At 48.8% G+C, this 25,983-nt stretch overlaps 1 protein-coding gene across 1 annotated transcript in view; it reads right to left on the bottom strand.

The window, feature by feature from the left end:
- The window catches only part of TTC7A (tetratricopeptide repeat domain 7A), a 210,316-nt gene that overhangs the window by 14,948 nt on the left and 169,385 nt on the right, over positions 1-25,983 (bottom strand). Inside the window, exons 17-19 of the mRNA XM_069071642.1 lie at positions 24,634-24,731; positions 22,501-22,635; positions 10,697-10,899 (exon numbers count right to left, since the gene is read on the bottom strand). Coding sequence (XP_068927743.1) covers positions 10,697-10,899; positions 22,501-22,635; positions 24,634-24,731 — 436 coding nt within the window. The remainder of the gene's footprint in view (positions 1-10,696; positions 10,900-22,500; positions 22,636-24,633; positions 24,732-25,983) is intronic.

The raw sequence follows: 25,983 nt of genomic DNA, 5'->3' as shown, positions 1-25,983 counted from the left end.
GACAGACTGGGCCTGACTGTCACTAGGTTAATCACAGCCTCAGGAGGGACTCCAGCAGCCATCTCCAAGCCCTCCCTGAGCACACTCAGCGAGTGGTGTTCATCTGCTTTGCTTGAAGACATCCGGGGGGCAGGGCCTCCTCGCACCTGAAGCAGCCCACTCCAAATCAGACAATTCTAACTGTTACAGAATCCCCTCTTCCCCCCTCAAAATCCAAGAACAGCAGTAAATGCCAAGCAAGGGAGTCTGGATTTGATCCTAAAGGCAACAGGGAGCCACTGAAGCTTCTTGAATACTTCAGGAAGGTCACTGTGGTGACTCCCTAGAATCCAGGACATTCTTCTCTGAACACTCCTCAGTTTATCATAAATGGGGTTCTCTTCCTGTCCAATCACTCATGAGGCCCAGGGCCTTGGCCAGGCTCGAAGAGGGTGTCGGCGGCCGAGGGAGCCTTCCAGCCCAGTTCTGCCTGCCCCAGACCCTGTGACTGCACACACCACTTTGTGACCTACATCCTTCACACTACTGCCTATGGTTATTGAACTCTGACCTCGGGGACAATTTCTTTATATCTCTTTGTGCCCATCATGTCCTCCCCTAGACAAGCAAGGGGCTGGGTACCAACAGGCATCACAGTAAAAGCAGACCAGGAGTCAGAAGGCTTGAGCTGGAGCCCACCCACTCTAATCTGGGGGCAAGTCACACCAGCTTTCTGAGTTCAGGGTGCTTCATCTGTGAAATGGGCGTGCCAGCCACGTAACTGGGGGGGGGGTGTGGGGGAAGGGCCCTGTAAATGCTTAAGTGCTTCTTCCTCATCATCAGCGGCTGAACGGAAGGAGCGGAGATGCCTTCTGCCTTCCCACTGCTCCTGGGTTACCTGCCAAAGCATTCTGCTTCTGATCCAGATGGCTCTGCGTGAGGGGGATGGGGAGCTTAAAAGAAAAGCAAGCCCAGCACTCTGACGGTCTGCCCATGCTCCCCCTCCAGGGCAGCCACTGCTCTTGGTGGCGGATGCTGGGGAGGGACACCTCGCCTCCCCTGCCAGGCCCTGCTGGGCCCTGTCTCCAAAGTCTCGGTGCAGTTTAAAGCTTGTCCACGTCACTTAACATCACTGAGAAAGACGTCATTTACCAGGCAGCTAACGTGTGAGGCACGATGCCAACACGCTGATGACATCGTGCCCGTTCTGAGGTGAAGGGCATACAGCTGGCCTCCCTCTGCTTCCACAACACAGTCACACAGCGCCAGGGACATATCAGGCACTTTAAAAAAAACAGCTATCATTTACCTAGTGTTTTAACGTTTGCAAAACACTTGGCAAATATTATCTCATTTTATCCTCAAAGTAACTTGGGAGGTAGATGCTATTATGATCCTCTACTTTACAGATAGGTTAACTAAGGCAGACAAAAGCTAAGTGACTTGCCCAGGGTCACACAGCTAGTATCTGAGGCTAGATTTGAATTCAGGCCTCCAAGCACAGCACTCCATCCACAGCGTTACCCAATTATTTTAATTACTGTTTGTTGACTAATTGATTTTCCAGGCCTCAATTTCCTCATCTGCATTGTGGTGGGGGTGGGGGTGGGGTTGGGGGTGGGGGTGGTATCCCAGACATGTAACTTCTTTCAGGCAGGAACTCCCAGTGAGGAAACGGCTACAAATACAGATCAACAATGGCTCTGTTGCTAGTGACTTGCCCAAGGTCACACAGTCAATATGGGACAAAGGCAGGACTTTCTGATTGGCCTGCTCTTGCTACCATGCCTATAGGTAAAATGCGGGGAATAATACCAGTAGTGCTTGAGTCAGGAAGGCCTGGGAAGGTTAAACCCCTCCTCTTAATGCTCAGTAGCAGGGGAAGTGTGGGCACGTCAGGACAGCAGACTCCTTAAGCAACAACAGAGTTTCTACAAAGTGTAGCTCTCCTGGCAGAGAGTTTTCCACGCTCCTTGGGGTAAGACGTGCATATCCACCTAGGGCTGCTGTGAGCGAGTCATGTTTCAGGCACTGTGCTGACACTCCTGAACCAGCATCGTGACCATTCTGCAGATGGAGAAGCTAAGGCCCAGGGCCCACAGCTGGGTTTCTTCTTCCTGCCCCAGCACCTGAGACACAGCTCCTTTTTTCTTCCTAGGCCGCTCTCAGACAGTCATCAGAGGAAGCCTGCTCCCTGGGTGTCTGTGCTCTGAGATCCGCAGGACACCCAGCCGCTGGGGGCTCAGCTGGGGGCTCATACCGCAGTGCAGGCAATAAAGCCTGGGGGTGCAGGGCACAAAGTTCCAAGGCTCTGAAGGGGCTCCCAGGCTGCGGCTACCCAGCCGAGCTGCCTGTCCACAGGGATGGGCCAAAGGAGGCCTTTGTGTGTTCATGATCCCTGGAGAAGCCTGCCCCGTGCTGGGAACTGAGATGGAACAAAGGAGTCGGAATAATTCATCACCAGATCTCATCAGGAGGGTGCAGGCTTCCAGTTTCTCCAGGGGATCTGGGGAGAAAAGGGAGCTGGGAACGCTCTGGAAATTACATCCTGGGTAATTAAATCACTTGCATCTCCCCAGGACAATTGTGCCTGTCTGTTCTTCTGCTCTGGGGGCTTGAGGGGGCAGTGAGGGGGAAGATAAATTCTGAAGAAGGGGGACTGGAGCCTGGACATCTCTCATGTGTAAAGGCAATCTTCACAGCTGACTGGGAGTGAATGGTCATCCTGACAAGCGCCCTAAAGCCCATGGGCAGCAAAGGGGGTGGGGGAAGAAGAGAAAGAGGGGAAAGGAGCTGGGCTGAATTCTAGAAAGTCTGTTGTTTTCCACTGGGAATGAGAGCAAAAACATATCTGTGTTCACAAGACCTGCCCTCTACATGTGAAGTCCCCACCCTGACAAAGCATGTCATGTGCCCCCGTGTCGGCACTTGAGTTGCTCTGAATCACACCCAATTTCCATCCTGGCCTAAGGTACACACGTGAGATGACTGGGCAGGGGTCAGTGTGCGACTGTGTCCTTGGTCCTGATACTGAGCAAAGCTAACCATCATCCTGCACAAGGATGAGAGCCACAGCCTTGGCCTGAGGAATACCATCAGAGAAGCAGCCCCTGGAGTGGTGGGGAGAACATGGGATTGGGAGCTAAACAGGCCTTGATTCAAATTTTGCCTTGGACACTTACTAGTGGTGTGACCAGGAAGGAGCAAGTCACATAGACTCTATAAAACTCAGTTTTCCTCATTTGCAAAATGGAGACAATCCTGCCGGTAATACCCCCTACAAGCTTGTTCTGATGAGATTATGTAAAACACTATGCACACTTGAGGCCACTAGTTTAGTGGTTACTGGTGGCAGGAAAACCTGGCTTCAGTCCAGCCTCTGACACGCACTGGTTGTGTGTCCCTGGGCCAGTGGCCCAAGCCTTCAGGGCCCCCGGGCAATGCTTTAAGAGCAGGCACAACACCAGAGAAGGGGTTCTTCAATGACAGTTCCTCAGCCCCATGAGGTCATAGGTCCAGTCCAATGTGTGTTATATGTATGTACACTTACGTATATATGCCATATATGTGTTTATATATAGATATCAATATCATTACTTTCATTACCCATAATCAATATGTAGTGTTAAATGGTACTAAGTTCTTTCTGTAATCTTTCCCAGCCACTGTTAAACCTCAGTTTGCCAGACAGGTGAATAAACAGGTGCAGAAGGAATGTCTTCAGAAAGGTCTCCAAATTCTTTTAAACATCCCATTGAAACAGGAAACCAGGCTAACAGTGCCCTTCCTTGCTCCTATCCTACATCTTCCAGATCCCAACTCTGCTCTCCCCTCCCCTTTCCTCCTCTGCCCAAGGTTTCTGTGTCCAACAAGTGATAACACCCTCTACCTCTTGCAACTGCTCTCCAAAAACCTTTTCTGGACAGAGATGAGCTTCATCATGGCAGGAGTCCTGGGAGGTAGCATGGCCACCAAGGAATTCTGGGAAATAGCAGCCTTGGGAAAAGGAAGGCTAATTCTCTCTAGCTTGGAGTCCTAGGAAAATAAGCTTTAGAGCTGGAGAGGGCCTTGGAGATTATCGGGCCCAACTTCTTCATTTTACAGAAGGAAACTTAGGCCCAGAGGCAATGGGATTTCACTACCCGGTGCCTTTAAGTAGCAGAGGCAGATTTCAAATCTAGGTGCACGGAATCCCAATCTTCCCTCTTCATAACCTGTTAGAGTTGTAGCCCTTGATTATCCTTTTGGGGCTTCAGGAGAACCTGTCCTTCCTGGGAAGTGAACTTTGGGGGAGGCTCCTCAGTCCAACCACTTATGCCTGACAATAATAACTGTGCATACACACTTAAGGATTTCTTTCCTCACAACAGTGTAGAGAGTTATGGTAATGAAACTGTAATCAAATAATACTTAATGAAACAATAATCATGCTGATTTTACAAATGAGGAAACTGAGGCTCAGAAAGGGGAACCCCATGCCTGGAGGGCTCTCTCCTTCTCAACCACACCTCCTGATTTCCTGGGCTCCCAACAAGTCCAGCTGAAACCCCACTCTGTGCAAGAAGCTTTTCCCAATTCTTCTTCACGCTAGTGCCTTCCCTGAGGTTAACTCCAATGTCTGTACACAGTGGCTCACATGTTGTCTTTCCCCTTAAAGTCCGAGTTCCTGGAGAGAAGGGACCATCTTTACCCTTTCTTTGTATCTTAAGAGCTTAGCACAGTGCCCAGCACACAGCAGGTATTCCTGTTCGGCTGACTGACACGTCAGTCTTGTGTCATGACTTTATGTCCAATCATAAAGCACACCCATCTGAGCCCCAAGCCTGCCTTCTGCCTCAACATGCAGGGCTCTTTCCACCCTCTCGTGCTCTATAAATGAATCTCCAAGTGATGCTGGGCAGGCCAGTGGGTTTTTCTGGCTGATTAGATGAAACGGCTGAACCACAGCAACCAGAGAATGTCAAGTCCTGCTCCTGTTATTTGATTTGGAGCTTTCACTTAGACATAAAAAGCCTCTCCCTTTCCATAGTTTACAGTCTCCTCGAGATAATTCAGTTGTAATTGAGTCCAACTTCGGAAGGAACAGTAGGGGATCAATACTCGGCGGCATGAGCCCTTCTAAGGAATTGAATTAGCAGTACCCAGGGCGCATCTGTGAAGACAGGCAGGGCCAATGGGGGAAGGAGGGAGGAGGGAGAGAGAGGGGAGGCCCTGCATGAAACAGCTCAGGCTGCTGACAGGCCCTTCTGATCCAGCCACACAAACTCTCCATGCCTCTCCCAAGGGGGCCTGGGGAAGTTCTTGGGTCAACAGGGACTCCTGCAGATGCATCCAAGTGGGCAGAGAATGCCTAGATGCTCCTCCCCAGGATGCAGAGGTGGCTGAATGCAGCCAGGCCAAAGGACAGAAAGTGATCTTGAGCTTTTCTTCTTTTTAAAAATGTCACCGCCCCGTTTCTCTTTGGGAAGCAATCATGTCCCTTCCACCCAAGATCACAGCTCACTTGCCCCCCAAACCCAGGCAGCCCTCTCCCACCCAGGAAGATGCTGTTTGCCTTCAGTGTCCCTGTCCCTGCTGAAAATGATTTCATCCAAGTTTTCGCCTACTGCCAACCTAAAGCGAGGGACAACATGAAGCTAAACCAGTTGCCCTCATAAGCCATCTCCCTTCAGCCTAGGCCTAATCATGTCCATCCTTCACTTATAAAACATGATGCAAATACAGGGAATGCCATTCTCATTTTCTTTTTCTATCATCAGCATGGGTGTTAACAAGGCTGCCTCTCTATCATGCTTGGAATCACAGAGCTTTCTGTTTTTACAGAGAAAACACCGATGGCAACGGACCTCGTCCCGCCCAGCACATGCTGAGCTACGACCCCAGGGAGGTGGCAGAGATCTTGTAGAGGGGGCACAAACTCACAATTATCTACTCAGAGTGAGCTTGGCCTAGCCACTGAAGGACTTAACAAGGCCAGCCGCAAGGAACAAGAGGGGTAGCAGGCAGGCTCCCTGCCAGGGCCATTTGTAACCCTGAAGGAAATGGAGAAGAGGAACACAGACCGTGTTCACTGATCACTATAATCAAGGGCTGAGGAAGGGCCTGGCATCTCAGAGGGTTAAGTTTAACAGGAATCCTTGTTCTCACTCAGCACAAACCAAAAGCTCCCCTACTTCACAGAACAGGGAATAACCCTGTAACATTAATTCCTAAGAGCGAACATACACTGAGGAGGAAAATAAGTTCACAAAGGGGTGGGATAAATTCCTAGGCAACAAATTCAAAATGGGCCATTGCTGTTATGAATATTGCTACCGAGTTTTTGGATACCACTTCCAGGTCTGCAGAGAATGCTACATAGCACATCTCATTTGATCCTTACAACAGCTCTATGATGAGGAAGTTGCTATTTTTATCCCCATTTCAGAGATTAATAAACTGCAATGGAGAAAAGCTATATGACTTGCCCAGGGCCAAACAGCTAATCAGTAGGAGACTCCAGAACTCTACAGCAGGAGAACAGGAGGCCACATAACCACTTACTACTAACTAAGCTGGGTATGTCTTTTACACTAAAGTGAGGGCAAACACTGCATCTTGCTACATATTTCCTGGTGCCCCTATTTAGTCACAGAATACTAGGCAGGAGGGACTTGGGGCTGACCCTGAGTGGGGCTCTTAGAAAGCCTTGGTCATCCTAGGTCACTAGATTTGACCAGGTGATCTCTCTCTCTCTTAGGACTAACAACATCTCTGTATCAAGATCCTGGGTCAGCCAGTCAGGGGAAGGGTCTTCAGTTCATGCAATATGAATGAGTCAAGACAAGAAGCCTAGGTGGGGGTGGGGACATTTTAGTACCTGAAGTACTCTCCCATGGAAAAGGAAGGCTTGCTCGGCTTGGCCTCCAAGGGCAGAACTGGGAGCAATGGGGGACACTGCAAAGAGGCCACTGTGGTCCTGATGACTGGAAAAACAATCTAGGGTAACCGGCTGCTGTGGGAGGTGGGGGATTCTTCAAGTTTTTCACTTGGGTTTGACTCTTCATGAACTCATATGTGGTTTTCTTGGCAGAGATAGTGGAGTGGTTTGTCATTTTCTTTCACAGATGAGGAACTGAGGCAAACAGGGTTAAATGTCACACAGCCAGGAAGTATCTGAGGCTGGATTTGAACTAAGATGATGACCTCGAGTCTTCCTGACTCCAGGCCCTTTGCTCTATCCATTGTGTCACTAGCTGGCCAAAGGCTTTATGAGTTCTTGTCAAGTATGTGGTAGAGGGTGTGGCCACAGAAGTCTTTCTGAATGCTGAGATCCTCTGACCCCCTTTCTCAGCAAATGGTCAGGCAGCAAGCACTCATTGAGTGCCTACCATGAGCCAGCCACTGTGCTGGGTGCTGGGGGCACAAAGACAAATGAAGCAGATCACCCTCGGTAAGCCTGCGTTTTATCAGACAGACACACACAGGATACACACAGCAGACCATCCCGGCAACTGAGTGAGATGCCCACAGGAGCCGAGCGCTCCTCCTGTGGGCTCAGGACATGGCTGGGCCAGCCAGCCGAGGTGTCCTGCTTGGCTCCTCACGGCCAGGGCTGCCTCTGTCCCGCCTCTCCCTGACTGCCTCCTCGCATGTCCACTTCTCTCGGCCCACTAGCAGAGCCTTCTAAAGCCGGCTCTTCTGTCTTCAGCTACTGCAGGCCCTTGACCCATTCAGCCTTTACCAGCTGACCATGGCTCTCTCCTACTCAACAATTCCCAAGGCTCCCTAGAACGCCGAGGACCAAATCCAATCATTTCTGTCTGGCCAAGCCCTTCACAAGCTGGCCTCTTCCTACCCCTCCTCTCCGATCCAGGTGCCCCAGCCTATGTGCCATTCCTCCAACGGGACGTTCTATGTCCTCATCCCTGGGCTCTCTGGCTGCTCTGCTTCCTTCTCATAACTTCTTCAGGAGACCTTTCCTGGTCCCCACATGGGATGACCTTCCATGATCCACTCTGTATATGGATTTTGGATGTAGTCCAGTTATTTACATGTAGAAGGCGACCTCTCTGAAGGCAGGGACTGTATCTTTACCTGTCTCTGTATCCTCAGCACCTAGCAGACACAAGTGTCTGATATATGATTGCTGATTTTATGCCTTATACTATAAATCCTTTCCATCTGTACAATACTTAAATTTTCATACAGTCTAGAACGTGTGTTCCTGAGATAGGCAGGATCAAGATTAGCACCCCCACTGTAAAGACTGTGGCACTGAGGCACCCACAGGGAGAAGGGACAGCAAGGCAGCACCAGAGACAAGCACCTTGGTTTCCTATCCAGCAGCCTCATTCCCATTTACCGCCTGGCAGAGAGCACTGAGACCAGGGTCAGTGACAGGCTGATACAAGCGAACCAGCCCCTAGCTCTTGGGAAGCAGGGCATCATCTGGATGCACACCATGCTGTATGTGTTCTGCCCCTGCACATGCTGAGATGCCGGTGGGCGGTGTGGTGTGTAGGACAGCATGGCTGTTGATGGGGGTGGTGCCAGACTCTTTGCCCTCTGGGCTGTGCTCCTTTTAAAGGGGACTCGGTCCGATCCTGTGATGTCTCCTTAGCTCTATTCAATAAATGTGGTGCCCACAGACACAAAGAGAGGGCCGCTCAAGAAGTTGTCTGCAGGGAGCTGCTATGGATGCATATTTTGTTACCATGGAGACCCACCCTTGAAAATAACTTCAATTCCTTGAAAATAGCTACAAACAATAATAAGGATAAATGAAAAATGGTGCATTGTCACTCCCAAACTGTACTTACTGGATCTCTCTGGGCTCTCCCCCCTCTAGAACTGAGATGACAGGCTCATATCTGTGAACACGATGAAACGTTCACGTCCCTTGCCTGACTGCATGGCAGAATCCACAGCTTTTCTTTCATCTCTCTCTCTCTCTCTGTCTCTAATTAGGTTTCTTGACGTAACCTCCCTGGAAGCATTTTTCAGACAGGCTAAAATCTGAAGGTGGGAAGGAGGGTAACCAAGCTGTGATAGAAAAGTACATGTACATAAGGGGGAGAGGGGACATACACGGACCAGAGGATGAATCACTGTGGCCTCTAACCAGCCGTGCACACTGGCTCAAGACAAAGTATATAACGCCTTCACAAAATGTGGGAGTAGGGCTAGAATCAAGTGGGCTCTGATTCTGTTTTCTCTTCCCTGTCAGGTTTCCATGGAAATTTGGGCAGGGACTGGAATGAAGGGAGGAGAATTCTCAGCATCCCAGACTGCAGGCTCCTAAATAATGGTCTCCTTTGTGACAATCCCTATGTGTGTGGCGTTTTCCTATCTCTTGGCTTCTCTACAACAATCCTGTGAAGTAGGGAAGGCATTTGGTGAACCTGAAAGGTGATGGGAAGGATGCTTACTATCAAGGTGACCCAGGATGTACAGAATGAAGCCAGGCCTAGCACGCTGACGTCTGACTCCCTGGCTCAAGATCTTCCCACCTGACAGCTGCCTTGGGACTGCCCAAAAGCCTCCACACCACACTCAGAGGAGCACTACTGAGGGGGCTCCTCCATGCCTTCCCACCACGACTGTTGGAGTTCTGAGTATTTTCTTTTTAAGGTGCAGCTGCCCAGTGGCAAGTCCTTAGTCAGCTGGCCCATCCATGACACTGATGGCCCAAGGTGCCTGGGCACACCTTCTCCCAAGTCAGCAGGAGGACAATGAGTTCTGCCAAAATTCCTGGGCTTCCTTAGCTCAAGGAGAACCCAGACTGAAGAAACTGGACTCAGATGAAACCATGGCACTGTTAACAGCTTCCTAAGCTCTTAAATGGTCAGCAGTCCTACAAGTTAGAGGGCTTGGGTCTTCCACAGGTCAAAGACTGACTCAGAGGTCAATTCCCTGTGTGGCCCCATACAAGCCACAGTGTCCCCGGGCCTCAGATTCCTCACCTATGATTGGGTGGGTTGGAGCTCCCTTCCAGTCCTCACTTTCTGGCTCACTCCTGGGGGTAGACTCTCAACTGCTCTTCAGCTTGAGGATTTGACAAGCCTCTAATGATGAAGCAACTTATCCAGCTGCCTTACAGACTAAATCTAGGCACCGTGCTGAAGAATGGGGGAGTCACCTTCAGCGTCCCAGAACACCCTGCTGTCCCCTCCAGCTCCAGAGGCAGAGAGAGTGTTGTCAGAAGAGGGAACAAGGAGCCTACTCAGAGAACACTGCCTCCTTTTTCATAAACAATAAAGGGAGTTTGTGCCTGATTTAGGAAAGGGCTTTCCTGAGCCTCCTGCCCCCAGGAAATATCAGTGCTTGGCTTAAGCTATCAAGAAGTTCCACTTCAAGGCAAATGAGGGAAATGATGGTGTCAGCATTTGGACCAGAGAACCTCTGAGGTTCTAAGTCTGAGAGTTGAGGAGGCCAAGACCGGAAGGGGTTCTAAGGTCATATTCTCCTCCCAGGACCAGAAGGGACTGGTCTAGGCCATGCTCTCCTCCCAAGACCAGAAGGGGCTGGTCCAGGCCATGCTCTCCTCCCTGGACCAGAAGGGGCTGATCCAGGCCATGCTCTCCTCCCAAGACCAGACGGGGCTGGTCCAGACCATGTTCTCCTCCCCAGACCAGAAGGAGCTTGTCCCAAGGTCACACACTCATCTCAGTGACTCAGAGGGTGCTGGGGTCGGGGCAGAAAAGAGGAAGCAGGAAGCATGGCCCTGCAGACTTACCAAACTGTGCATGATTTTCTGCCCATGAGGGTTGATGGTCAGGGCTTCATCATATAGTTGCTTTGACTCCTCCAAATTGCCTTTCATCTCTTCCAGTCTCCCCCGCATGTAGAGCACAGAATAGGATGTGGGAAAGAGGCTTGCAGCCTCCTGGATGCAGAAGCCTGCTTCTTTGAGGTGATACTGCTCCATGAAAAGTTCAGCTACAAAAGGAGATAAATTAAGGTTGGTGGGGGAGCAAGAGAAAGGGGAAAGCCTGCCGCTGCCAGGCTCACCCAAGAGCCTAAATGACTCCATGACCTCCCAGCTCCCCTGGCCCCATAAGACAGAGCTGGGGCTGGCCCAGGTGGATATGGGGAAGGCCGTTCCTGTCACACACTGCCCTGCCTGAGATTTCCCCTGGAGGAGAGTTCTTTCTTCAGTTGTTCAGCACTCTCTCATCCTTCCCCACTGACAGGAGAGACTGGGGCTAAACCCCATTAAAAGAAACAAACCCCAGAAGAGCCAATGAAAGCTTTGCCAATGCACAACCGGCTTCACATTATCAGGTAGGTTTATTAAAAAATAATTGCAACAGGCTGTTCCTCCAATCCTGGGCTGTCACGTTCCCGAAGATATAAGAACCACAGCTGGGGGGTCCCGTCAACAAGTGTTTATTAAGCACTGACTATGTGCCAGGTGCTGGGCATATACAGACTCAAAGGAAACTGGCTTTGGCCTTGATACACCTACATTCTATCAGGGTTCTGAGTTTGGATGTGGCCTCAGCCACTTCCTAGCTGTATGACCCTGGCTAAGTCATTTAACCTCAGCCTGCCTCAGTTTCCTCTTCTGTAAAGCAGGGATCATAACAGCACCCATACTTAGGAGTGTGAGAATCAATGAGACAACAATTTAAAGTGCTTAGCAGGCAATAAGTAATATATAAATGTCACTACTGTAGTACTATGAAATCACCTAAGTTCTACCTCAGTTTCCTCATCTGCAAGGTGGGGATAATAAGAATACCTCCCTCCCAGGGATGTTGTGAGGATCAAAGGAGATAATCCTTGTAAAAGGCTCAGCCCAGCACCTGGCACATGGCAGACCTTTAATAAATGCGTGTTCTTGCCCCTCGTCTCCCGTCAAGAGAGACAACATGTAGATATCTAAGAATATACGGAATCCACAGAGCAGGCCACCCCAGCAGTCTGGTGAGGTACCCACACAAGGCTGGTGGACCCCTGCCCCGCCCCGGCATCTTGCTTCCCTATTCGTGTCTAGGGCACACCACTGTCCCCAGCCAGTCACCCCCCAGACAGATCTGTTGCTAAATCATCTTCCTGCTTTCATAACATCCCCAGTGTGTGTCCACTTTGGTCTGCGCATAGACACTGTCCTGGGACAGTTCCTCCTCACTTCCCTCCTAGACCTCTGCCCCCACCTTCCCAGAGCTAGATTTCAGAGAAGAGTCCAGCACCCCCAGGTTGCAGATGACAACAAGGAGGCTGAGTGAGGCTTTGTTTAAGGTCATATAGCTGGTCAGTGCAGATCCAAGAGCCCCTGATTCCCAATGTTCCCACCACAGGCATTTCCCAGCCATGTGGTAACTCATTAAGCATCACTGTACAAACAAACCCCATACACACACAGGTCCAGACACACACACACTGTGTATATATCAGACACATCAAATAAGTATTTTCACATATAACTTTGCAAAAAGTCACTTTCTCATCTGGTCTTATATTTCAGTGTAGAGGTCAAGCTCAGTGAATGCTTTCTTAAGCTGACCCTCCAATGAAGGCACAGGTTGTGCTTAAATACACGATTAGTTCTGACTTAAAAAACAAAAGGTACTTTGTTGAGTGCTCATAAGTGCAGCACATATTTGATCCTGGAGGAATAGGGAGCAATGGGAGCTTCCTGAGTAGGATGGGTGACAGGATCCAACCTGTGCTTAAGGAAAGGGACTCTGGCAGCCCCATGCTGGATCCACCAGAGTGGGGAAACATCTGAAGCTGGGAGAGTACTAAGAAGGCCTGTGTATGTGCTTAGGCAAGAGGTGTCTAGCGCCTGGTTGGGGGGAGGGGGGCTCTGGGAGAGATGCTGCCAAGGCAGGATAAAATTTGGCAGGGTCAAGAGGACCTGACTCATGGTTTTCCCGATACCTGTTCTCAGCTAAAGCTACCAGCCAGAAAGAAAGAGCAGCATCACTACCTTGAAGGTGCAGGCCCTGGGTCAACCTAGTTCTGCCTGTGTGATTTCAGGATCAAATCTCTTAACATCTCTGGGCCTCAGTTTCCCCACCTGTCAAATGAAGTAACTGGACTAGCTGGTTGGCACAGTGAATAGAGTGCTAGACTTGGAGTCAGGAAGGCCTGAGTTCAAATCCTGCCTTAGAAGTTTACTAGCTGTTTGACTGGGCAAACCAAACCTCTGCCTCAGTTTCCTCATCTGTAAAAGAGGATAATAACAGCATTTACCTCACAGGTTGTTGTGAGGATATAATGAGATACAAGATGTGAAATGCCTGGCAGACCTTAAAGCATTGCAGAGGGGCTAGCTGCTGTTCCAAATCCATGGCTCTCTGATCACATGCGCCCTCTGATCGAGGGTCACAGGCTTGGTAATCCCAGCTGAGGAGTCAGACAAAACCCACAGACTGTGCCTATTTAGGAAAAGCTCTTGGAAAGAGGCAGAGATGACAATCCCTCCTTCACACTGCAGTCACCTCTGGATCCATCTTCTTGCCAGGAAAACTACAGAGCTAAGCCTTTGAAGCATTCCACCGCCCTCGGAGTGCCTGGGGGAGCGCTGCAGAAAGCTGATTATGCAATAAAAATAAATGACACCAGCCCAAAATCCAACAAAGGCCTCCACAATGGGACACCGGGCTTTTGTGGTCAATATTGGGAACACTGGAAATCATAAAGATGTGCAAAGGGAGAAGGAAGAGTAAATATATGAAAAAGTCCAGTCCTATTTTGGCATGAGGGGGAGAGCAGCCACCTGCAGCCAGCCCTCCCCAGGGCGTCTCCCCAGGCTGGCTGACTCACGAGGACAGCACAGCTTTAAGTTCCCAAGCAAGGGCTGCAAACTTCCTGGGAGAGGGAACGTGAAGGCATGGTCACTGCAGCCACGCCAGGTGCAGTCTCCGCCTTTCTCTCCTACCATCTTGAGCTGGGACCTCCCCCTTGCTCACCTGCCAACCGGAATCCACAGCAGGACTCCCTTCTGTGACACCACCCATCCACAACCTGCGGATGCCCAAGTACAGCTCGAACACTTCTCCCGAAAGGGAGCTCACTACCTGCAGTCCCTGCTGGGTAGCTTACATGTGCCTTCCACTGACAATGAGGCCCAGTCATAGAAGAAAAAATATTAAGTCCAACCAACAGTCACAACAGAAGCCAGCTCATGGCTTCCTAGCATCTGCAGCCCAGTAAAAGCAAACACCTCTACGGAAACAAGGGAGCTTTCTCCCACCCTCGGGGCAGAGCTGAGTTTGCTCCAGGCTAAAGACGATGTAAGCATTTCTTCCCAAGCAGCTGCCAGATGTTAATGAGAAAAAAGCTGCACCTTCTTTACTGGATCCCGTGGCTTCGGAGATTTCTCTCAGACTCAGTTCTCTTGGTACCTCTCCTCACTTCTGTACCTGGCCAGCAAGATCACACCTCCTTAGTAAGTGAGAAGCCAACAAGCATTCACAGCACACCTACTATGTGCTCAGCTTGGTGCTAAGCCACGCCACAGGAGGGGGAGCAGAACGCAGTAGGAGTGACTGGCCACGAGTGGCTTTAAGATCAGTGGAATGTATAATTTCTCAGGATCCCAAGAAAAGGAGAGGAGGGGTAAATAGTAAGGAAAGGGCTTAGGATAGGGGTGAGAAGCCAGGGATGTGGGGTGAGGGTATAACCCGCAAGCTTACTACGAGGCAACAATCTCATGCAGCAGTCAAATGAGCAAGTGTGAGCTGGGGCTGCTCAGGGCCCCTGCCCCGTCCCCCCATATCTAGAGGGCACTTAGTTCTGTGGACAGAGCTGAGGAAGGACACTGGATGAGCTGGAGTGTCCAGGAGGACAACCAAAATAGCGCTGGGCCTTGAAGGCCTATGATGAGGACTGGTGAAAGGAACTACAGATACTTATCCTGGAGAAGAGCAAGCTTTCAAGAGACAGGAGCTGTCTTCACATAAATGAGAATGAAAGGTTATCTTTCGAGAGAGGATAAGATCTATTCTGTCTTTTTTGCCCCAAAGGAGGAGCATCTATGGAGACTGCAAAGAAAATCCAGTAAATGAAATTTACTTAATTTGATGTAAACAGGAAAAAGAAACAAGGTGAAACTGATGTAAAGGCAGGTGGAGAATAAAGCACAGAGCTCTGGACTTGGAATCAGGAAGACCTGAGTTCAAATACCGCACCACACACTTCCTAGCTATAGGATCCTGGGCAAGTCACTTACTCCTTTTTGGGCTCAGTTTCCTTATCTGCAAAATGGGGATAAAAGTACCACCCTCTTTCCTGGCAGTTTCACTAAAGAATATGGATTTCCACATGTGTCAATGAGTATCAATACACTTTGAAAATCACATAAGGATAAAAGATTATTATTATGACCAGAATACTAGTAAAGATGTTCATCGCAGAAATAAAAGCAACAACACTACATCACCCTAGGATTTTTCGCCATGGTCTGCATTAGTCTTGCAGATAGCCACAGATCAAGGACAAAGCCCAAGCCTGATCCTCAGGGGTCTCCTGCCCTTTGAACTCTGAAGAGCAGGATGTAGTGAGTGTATTAAGAAATGGATTTGGAGGCAGATGTCCTGAGGCCAGAACTTAGCTCTGCTACATCCTACCAATATGGGGAAGGTGACCCTAGAAGGTATTTTTTTTGGTAAAAGCTCTACTAATGATCTCTCTCCTCCTCACCCCCCCCTCCATATCTAGTTCCTATCTGGCTATTTAAGGGGCCTAGCTTGCCCCAAAGAAGAGAGGATCCATGAAGAAATGAGGCCAGGGAAGGACGGAGGCTACCTGTATTTTTCTATCCTATTCTGTTTTATTTGACCTCAAAGGTGGAGTTGGGGAGGGTCTATAACAAAAACTAATTTAACAATAATAGCTCACATTTATGCAGTGTTTTCTGGTGCACATCTCATTTAGCCCTCACAACTCTGGGATGCAGATAATATTATTACCTCCAATTTAGAGATGCAGAAACTGAGTCTAAGGGGGTTAAATGACTGGCTCAGGGTCACCTAGCTCGGAAAAGTCTGAAGCAGGATCTGAACTTGGGCCATCCTGGCTCCAAGTCCAATCTACACTGCCACAGGGCTGCCTAGTACTATTTATAAAAGGCATTTAAAGCTTACCTGCAGTTTTAAAGCTATTAAAGTTTAAAAAGGTACTAAGACTTTCAGAAAAACCTGTATAGTTCTTTAAAGGTAAACAGCCCAATGAACTTGTTAACAGGTGCCACTGCTCTCATTATCCCCATTTACAGATGAGGACATCAAAGTTCAGGTTAAATGACTTGTCCATGGCCCCATGGCTAATAAATATCACAAGTGGCTCTCTCTGTGCTGCCGCCACTAGGCCACATCTGGTCTTCAAGACATAGTCTAGCTCCCTTCAGTTCTTCTAGTCTGAACATATACTTACTCCTTTTAAAGTCCTTGGGACAAAGGCCAGACAGAGGACTTTTTTAAAGGGCTTTACTAACCACAAAGGGAAAGAAGACAAAATAAACAAACTCACAGACTCCAGAACTGAGCCCAGGGCCTACCCTCACTCTAGAGGCTGGCAAAAGGTCCTGGCCTACGCAGGCCTGCTCTCCTCTTTCCCTGGCCTGGCCACATGGGCTAGCTGAAGTGCAGCCCTGGGAGAAGAACCCATGCTCTTCTCATGAACCTAAGGCTCATGGGCCTGACACACTGACATGGGGTTAGGAAGGGTCTTTACTGGGTTGTTCTTATTTGGCCGAAGGGCAGGAACAGCTTTGTTCCAAATATGTAAGTGGCCATAACTGCTGCAAAGTCAGAGCAGAGGCTGCTAACCACTGGTCTATGTAGAGAGATTCCAGAGGTGCCACGCCCTGGGATGGGAAACCCATGATGTCTTTATTTCAGTTATGATCGTGATTTGTAACTTCATTGTGAGATTTGTGATCTTATCTGTTTTATGCATTTAAAAATGTGAGGCGGGGTCCACATGGACCCATGTCACATAAAAAGGTTAAGGACTCCTGAGTTTAGAGCTCTGGGGGTGGGGTGGGAGTGGGGAAGGGCAGGTTCCCACGTCGATGTGGAAGGCCATATGTCTTCCCCAAACAGATATCTTACTTTAGAGTGAGTACATACATGCACACTCACTTCCCTGCCTTCTCAGGGGTTAATTCTGTGCACATTAAACCCACATTATTGCAAAATCAATACAGACAGAAGGCCAGGCAAAGAGCCTGCCATGGAGCAAAGGCTCTGCCTCAGGAGGGGAGTTACCACTGCAATTCTGCAGTCCTGTCTGCCAGCCTGGGAGCGGCTTGAACCCATACAAGGGCCCGTGCAGACATGAGCTGGCTGGGTGAGGCATTTCCCTTCAAGGCCTCTTCTGCCTGAGGATGGGGGCCCCCCGGCCATCGTTCCTAGAGGGACCTCAGTGTGGGGGGGGCCACGTACTAGCGTACTCTGCCCAACGCAGCCAAGGACCACTTCGTGTCTTGACCTGGACTAGAGAAGTGATGGGGGTTCAGGGGCTGCAGGGAGAACTGGGCTTGCCTCCCCCCACCTCTGCCCCACATCCTGTGTCCCCAGGCTGGCTCCCTGTGCTCCCTGCCCAGCATGTTACCAAACATGGTGATTCCTAGGAAGCTAGCTCCTGCCCTCGAGGCGCAAATGGGGATGGGCGGCATGCCCACTCTGTGCACGACTGACTTATTCTCCAACCTGACTGCTCAGACCCAGGCATGGACAGCCTTTTCCTCCCTCCATGGTCAGGGGGAGGGGAGATGATTATTCCTACCACCATTTAAAAAATTACTCTTTATTTCTGCAACATGGGAGTTACTGTATCTTTAATGTAAAATGCCAAGGTTCTTCTTCCTGCCATTCTATTTTCTTTCCATCCTTTTTCAGCCTGTCTCCTCCTTCCTCCTTGTTTCTCTTTCTCCCCTCTTCCTTCCTGCTCCTTTACCATTCCCCCTAGTCTACTCTTCTTGTCTGCCTAGCTTTCTCCCTCCTGTTCTCTTCCTCTGTGTGTGAGAATATCTCCCTCAATGTCTCTCTCTCAGCAAGCTACCTCAGCAAATGGAAAACATATGTTCCCTTGAGTTATTTGAGAATTTTCATTTATTCTGTTTTTTTTAGGCAGCCTAGTCTGAGCCTCCATAATGAGCTGGTCCCAATTTCCCTGCCAATACTGCTGCTCTCTCACCTTCCCCCAGGCCCACTCCCAAAGCCCTTGTTTCCAGGAGACAGGTGTACTTTTATATCTCCCCTTCTGCTAAGGTAGGCCTCTGGCCTCTCTCCCTAGGGCCTGCCCTCCACTCAACCTTGAACCTTCCCGGGTAAATGGTGACACAAGATTCATCCGTTCTAGATGTTTCATTGGGGAGTCAGAGATACTCCTGTGGTGCTTAATATGGGGTAGGTAGAGAGGCCATGGAGACTCCCAACAACACCACAGCTATTGGCCTCGAATTTAAGAAGGACAGGAGAGAGATCATGAGCTGGGTCTGCTGTGGGGTACATAGGCTCGGGAGCCTGTCACAGGACTGGAAAGATCCATTGTCAAGGCTGAATAATGCCCACAGCCAAGGCTGGCACTTCTGTAACCAGCTGGCCCTGGCCCTTCACATGGAGATCTAACACTGTGGGAACAAACAATGCTCCCCAACTGATGGACCAGGGTTGAACTGAGGGAAACACACCACAGAACTGTGGGGGGAGGGGAAGGGGAGAGAGAGGGAAGACAGAAAGGAGGAGAAGGGAGGGGAGAGGAAAGAAAGGAGGAGAAGGGAGGGGAGGGGAAAGGAGAAGGGAGCAGAGGAGAGGAGAGGCAAGAGGGAGAGCAGGGAAGAATGGGGAAATCAGGGATGAAAGGAGACGTAAGTGGGGAACACAGAAGAAGGGAAAAGGTGAGTGTGAAAGAAAAAGGAGGAAGATAGGAGGAAAGAGAAAGGGAGAGAAGAAAATGATAAGGAAAAGGAAAAACAGAAAGGGAAGCAGGAGTGGCTCAACTAAGAGAGGATTAAAGGGAAAGGCTAGATGCCCTTTGCTTTTAACCCCAGAAAGAGGGGGAAAGAATGGAGAGAATGAGAGAAGGAAGAGAAGAGCAGAGGTGATAAACAGGAAATGAGAGAATAAAGAAGAGTTAGGAGAATGAAGGGGAGAAAGGGAGTAGAGGAAGAAAGGAAGGGAAGGGGAGATGTGGGAAGGCTAGAGGGGGAGATGGAAGAGAAGGAGGTAAGTCAAGAAGAAGAGAAGGAGAAACAAAGAAGGACACCCTCCCCCTTGATGCTATTTTAAAAATAAATGTGAACCTGAGCCAAAGCCCTCAGTCTTCTCCTGGTTCCCAGAGCCCTCCCTGAGGCTCGTACCCACAGCTGGGACATCTCAAGCTTTTCAAGCCGCATATGGAGCTGTAGTGCCAGCCTCTACATGGGGGGGGGAGACCCTGGCTTTCTGAAGCAAGCACAGAGTCTTCCTTGTCCCTACCTTCAGAGGCCCTCCTATCCACACAGAGACCAGTATCTGAACATCAAGGACGAAGAGAATTCTCCCCACCTCACTCCAGGGCTGGAGCAGGGGAGTTTGAGGAGGGGAAAGCATGTGGTGCCAACAGCCCTTTCCAAGAGTGGCCTGCCTCAGCCCCAAAGTGGCTCCCCTAGGATGCTGGATTCATACCCTTCGAAGTGGCATTGATCTGAAACCCAAGCTAGAGCCATCCTTCCTGAGCAGCACAAGTGAATGGGAAGCTTGGGGAACACCCCAAGGGACATTCTGAGGGATGTCATGGAGTATAAGCTTTGTGAGGGGAGGCCCTGCTTTCCATTACATCTTTGTAGCCTCAGGGCCTTGCACATACTAAATGCTTGTTGGATTAAGCTAGAGAGAAAGTGGAGGGGGGTGAAGGAAGGAGACAGACCAAAAAAAAGGAAAGGACACGAGCAAAAAGTGGACACAAGGTAACTTTGGAGTGAGCTCATTGCTGTCCTTAGGCCCCAAACCAGGTTACCACTCACACTCCAGAATCATAAAGAGCTCAAGCTTACCCCATCCTCACTTTCCTTCTTGCAAATATCTGCCCCAGATGGCTGAGTCATCATAAGGGCCGCAATGCTCTCAGACTCCCCGAGAAGAGAGTTCCCCTGGGGAGGGGGGAGCCTGGCACAGGTGGCCTAGCCCCCAGTCAGCATCACTCTGAAAACCCATTCCAGACTCATGAGGGATGTGGACAGATGCTGTGTTTCTACGGCTGAGTGCTCCTGAAGCTCGTCTTTGGCTACAGAGGGCTGAACATGCAACACATCCATCAGCTGTGGGTCTGACAGCAAGTCTGGCTCCATAAGGGCCTTGCATCTTCATCAGAGCTCCTGGCACATGAAAGGGTCTGGTTTCTTGCTGAGAGGAACAAGGCTCGTCAAGGTCAAATCTACTTGTAGAAGGTTGGAAAGTACTTCCATTTCCTAACTGTTAGAACCCAGACCCCAGCATGCCAACAGGCAGGCTTGGAAACAGAAGTGTGAACAGAGACCCTCAGTCTGCTGGCTGTTCAATCCTATTTCAATGGGCCATCGAGCCAAGATTTAGCTGTCACAGCTACAAGCCTGAAGTCTAAGGGTGAACACACTACTCCACAGCCCCAGAACAGTGGCTCCCTTTTATTTCTGGAATAGAAAACAAACACTTCTGGTTTGGGGTTTCGAACCATTCCCAACCTGACTCCAAACCTTTGCAATGCTTTTTCCACATTACTACCCTTCATGCATTCCAAGTCCAGCCAAATTGCCTCTATTTGTCACACACCACACTCCCTTCTCTGGCCTCCCATACCTGGAATAACCTTACTCCTGTACGTCTGCCTCTTAGAATGTCCTGTTTCCTTGAAAACCCAGCTCGGGCAACCTCCTCCATCTGGCCTTTCCCTGTTCCTACCCTGACCCAGTAACTAGGGCCTGCCACACCTAAATTACCATGGATTAATTTGGTATAGATGTGTATCTGTGCACATGTTCTACATGTCAACCCCCCCCCCCCCTAGAATGTCAGCTCCTTGGGGACAGGGTGCCATCAGTTTTTGTCTTTATGCATAGCGGATACTCACTCCTCGCCTCCCCCCAGCATTCCTAGTCTCAACAGAGGCAGATGGAGCAGCTGGGCCTGGATGCAGGAAGATCCAAATTCAAATCCAATCCCAGACTCTAGCTGTGTGACCTTGGGCAAGTCACTTAACCTTTATTTGCCTTTGTTCCCTCAATTATAAAAGGTGGATTATATTTGTAAAAAGTGGTTAGTACAGTGTCTGGAACATAGTAGGCACTTACAAAAACACTTACCACCTTCCCTTCTCCTCTTAACATTTGGAGATATCACTGCTAACAGGGATCATTGTCTCTGTGGGGGTAGGACTATTCTAGGTTATGATTTTCTCAACCTAGTAACACATGTTTACAGATGTTCTTTGGTTGTCATTTTACAGATTTTACATGTAAGCAAAATGAAGCCCAAAGTGACTTGCCCAAGCTGACAATAGCTAGTATTTATATAGCACTTGCCAATGGGCCAGGCACTGTGTTAAGTGCTTTTAAATAATTATTTCGCTTGATTGCCATAATAACCCTGGAAAGGAGGTGACTTTATTATCCCCATTTTACAGATGAGGAAACTCAGGCAAACAGAGTTAAGTGGCCCAGGTCACAGTTAGTAGGTGTCTGAGACAGGATTCAAACTCAGGTCTTTTTGTACCACTGATATGGTACACATATCAGTGGCAGAACCAGGGTTTGAGCCCAGACCCTTTGCTTTAGGTCCAATGCTCCTTCCATGATACTTCCTTAACTATGACTATCACCAGTCATTTTCTCTCTGGGCTCATTCGATCTCTAACATGCTCATTCTATTTATGGTCTTAAGATGTTCCTGGGTCACCTGGAAAGAAGAGGTGCTGGGATGGCTGGGATGGCTACTGCCAATATTAAAACACCTCTTCTCTATACAGCAATGCTTAGCTTGTCTCATTGACTCACTGCCCTCCTGTGAGGTAGGTAGCTGCTGCTGAGTCATTTCAGCTGTCTCCTAATCTTCACGAACCCATTTGGGGTTTTCTTGGCATAGCTGCTGGGGTGGTTTGCCATTTCCTTCTTCAGCTCAGATGAAGAAACTAAGGCACAAAGGGTTAAGTGACTTGCCCAGGGTCACACAGCTAGTGTCTGAGGTCAGATTTGAACTCAGGTCATGAGTCTTTCTAACTCCAGGTGTGACACTTTATCAGCTGGCCATGAGGTAGGCAGAGCAGGTAGCATCATCTGTATTTGGTATAAGAAACAGACTCATAGAAGAGGGGATTTGGCCAAGGTTACCTAGCAAATCAGTCAGAGCTCTGAGACTTAAACCACTTGGTCTGTTGAAGCCTTCTGACTAAGCCTTTCCTCCACGTTAGGCAGGGAATCTGGAGTCCTCATCCCAGTAGCTCTCTGGAGAGCAAAGGGGCACGGAGGGTCCAAAGGAGCCAGGATGGAGTCAGGCTGCTTAGACTTCCCTGACCTTCTGTGGTGGGGATGGGTTTTAGAACACCTCCCAGCTTCCAAGGCTAGTGACTCACCGGCCTGGAGCCAGATCCTTTCCAGCGTGGTCCACATCTGCATGGGTCCCTGCTTCATGGCTGAGTTGTGCATTGTGAGTTCAGACATGGCCTCCTCCAGTCGGGATGCTGCGACAGAGGAAGCCGCATGAGAACCTGCAAGGGGAAGGGAGAAACTGAGCCAGGGAGACACCACCACTGGCATGACTGGCATGAGGAAGGGAACTGGTCACAGTTTGGGAAGGAGGGAGTTCTGGCCCCATCAAAGTTACTTTTCCTCTCCTTTGTACAGATATTCTTTATCTACATGCCGAAGAAGCCCTCATTCAAATGGAAGCTCCTTGAGGGCAGGGGCTGTGGTTTGCCTTTCTTTGTAGGTCCAGCCCTTTGGCACAGGGCTTCCTATGCTTTGGGTGCCTAATAATGCTTACTGATTGACTGATGTACCAAACCTACCACAAAGACACATACACTCATATATAGTAAATTTATATCTAATCTTATGACTTAGAAATTATAGGGACCCTTACAGGTGATCTCATCCAATGCCTTCAGAAATGCTTGCTGATGAGGACACTCAGGCAGGGAACTTAAGTCATGTGATCTTAAAGGCACAGTGCAGAAGGCCTGGTAGTTAAAATTCAAGCTCTCTAACTCCATATCCAACCTGGACCAGTGTTTACAAAGCAGACCAGGAAGTCCATTCATTAGAGTTCATTTGTTGTTGCACTGTGAACAATTATGTAAGTAGCATCCACCAGACACTAAGCTTTCCTTTAAAGAGAGCCCCCATTCTGTGATGGCACTGAGGGAGGCTGAGATCCTGCTAAGAAATGTAAGACCTCAGAGGCACATACAATACATACACAAACACACACATCTGAAATTCAAGCTCATTCTCTCTCCCTAGTAACTCAGGAGACATCAGTCCAAACAAACAGATGATCTTACCTAACAACAAAAGTCTACATATAAGCTTAATCAATGATTCTTCTAAAAGCTAGTTCCTCATTAATGGCAGAAGCTTCAGTCCTGATGTTTAGACACACACGCACACAGACACACACAGAATGAATATAAAAGTATTGAGCTTGATTTGCAAGGTACCCAGAATCAGGTTCATTACTTTATAGTTACACTTAATGTGGACTCTTAACATGTTCATTAAGTGGAAAAAGAAAGAGCAAAACCATAAATTTCATTATATCCTGCTTATACTTTCTTTGCCATGGCAACCTGTTGATGTTTTTTTTAAAGTTCTGCCTTAAATCCTCAATTAATGAAAATTTCTTTTGCAGTGCCTAAGTACCTGACTAATTTGGTACGACTTCCTTTTCACACTAAGGAGCCAAGGATCAGCTTCATTTTATTTTGTAGTTAGCCCTGAGGACAGAAATTAAAAAAAAGCAAAATCCATCAACTTACTAATTGTTCTTCCCTGAAGTGGACATTTGCAAGCTCTGAGCCTTAACACACACCTCTGCCATGCTCACTCTGTTTTCTCTTTGTTCTTCTCCCATGTTTTGCAGGAGAGCGGATACCAATGTGCTCTTACTCCCCTCACCCCACCATCGTCTAACACTTATCCCCCAAGCCTTTATTTGGAAGAGTTAGAGCACTACTTAACTGGCTCCTGGTACTGTGTGGAAACATAATTACCTCAACTTTCAGCAGTTGGAGAGACCCACCTCTAATTGGTTAAGTGGACAAGACCCGAACTGGAGCACCAGGACGATGTCCATATGACACTCCTCTGCCCACGTCCCAGTTCAAATGCAATTCCCAAGGTAGCCCTTAGTGAAGTTCAAGAAGAGGGGGCCATGCTCACAGTGAATCTCAGTGTTTTTCCTTTGCTCTTTAAATTTTCTTTTTTATTATGAAAACAACAAACACAAACATTCCAATACTCAAAGAACAAAAAAGAGGATTATATATGAAACTACAAACTTGTTTTTGTTCTGTTTGCCTTTTTTAAAGCATATATTAGATTGAACAAGATGGCTGTATATCCCTACACAACTTTTTTCTTCTTCTGTGAACTTGAAAATATTTTATTGGTGTTATCTTTTTTTTCCCTCTAATTCAGATCCTTTTCCCTTCCACCCCGCCCTGCCCCCCCAACCCAAAGGCCTTCATTCTCAGTGTTTTTCTTACCTGTTTCCTCCTCATAGTTATCAGGCAGGGTCAAATGCATTCCCCCTTGCTTCTTCACCATTGGCACCTCAGTGAGGCTGCCATCCTTTTCAGAGCCCCTGGAAAAGAGGGGGTAGGGGTGAAATGGGAAACTTTTCATAGTAGTCAGAAATGGGACTGTCAGGCTGAGTCCTGCTACTACTACCATGGGCCAAGGGGAAAAGGGGCTTAAGAGACACAGGCCTTAGGTCCAGCTCTGCCAGGAACTTGGTGGGTGATCATGGACTAGATAAGCGGTTGTTGTGGCTCTACACAGACACACACACACACAGACACACACACACACTCCTTCTATTCACTGTCTCTACTAGGATGCTCTGTGGGCACCTTCAACTCAACGTGTCCTAAACCAGACTCAGTCTCTATACTACCAAACTTGCTCCTTCTCCTTTTCTGACTTCTTTTCTGCTGGGGGCTCCCATTCTCCCAGTCCCCAGTGCTGTAAACATGCTGGACATGGTCCTCTCTTTCCTCTTACTACTGCCCCCCACCCTCTCGCCCACCTCATCAGTTAAAAAGTCCTATCAACTCTACTTCCACAATACATTCTGTATCTGTCCCTTCTTGCTATCACCCTCATCAGGCCTCCACTATCTCTCCCTTCAACTGCTGCAATTCGCTTCCTAAATGGCCTGTCTTTTTGTCTCTACGATCCATCCCTCACTTTGCTGACAGATTAATCTCCCTAATGCACCACTCTGATGACATCACCCCACTCTTAAAAACCTTCAACAGCTCCTCACTGCCTTCTGGCTAAAACGAAACCACCTAGTGTAACACTGAAGCACAATATGCTTCCAGCTGTCCCTCATTCTTTCTGCTCCTGTTCCTTCGGCCAGGGCCCCTTGACTTTTGTTGTGTCACGGACCTCCCTTGGCAGGATGGTGAAAAGCCTATGGACCCCCTTCTCAGAATGATGTTTTCAAGTGCCTAAAATATAAATCATAGGATTATCTAAGGAAATCAATTATATTGAAATGTAGCTATCAAAATATTTTTAAAAAACAAGTCCATAGATATGAAGTTAAGCCTCCTCACTCTAGTCAAGTCCAGACTCTTCACTATTCCCCACATTTTTTTCATGGTTTCCTACCTCCATGCCTTTATTCACACTAGGACCTATACCTGGCATGCCCTCCCTAAACCCTCTGGAACCCCTAACCTCAGTTTCAAGGTCCAGCTCAAAGGCTCCTTCCTCCCATGGGCTCTTCTCCCTCAGCCAGAGATCATTACTCCCGCCTATGAATTTTCCCTGTCTTTTTATTTGTGCCCTACTGTACACAGTCTGGTGCCATGTCCTCATTCTTTTCA

Source organism: Petaurus breviceps, unplaced genomic scaffold, assembly GCF_028583685.1.
Source record: "Petaurus breviceps papuanus isolate PSGF00001 unplaced genomic scaffold, PetGlider_PUasm1.0 90842, whole genome shotgun sequence".
In the NCBI taxonomy this organism is placed as follows: domain Eukaryota; kingdom Metazoa; phylum Chordata; class Mammalia; order Diprotodontia; family Petauridae; genus Petaurus; species Petaurus breviceps.
This window is presented reverse-complemented; position numbering and strand designations above follow the sequence as displayed.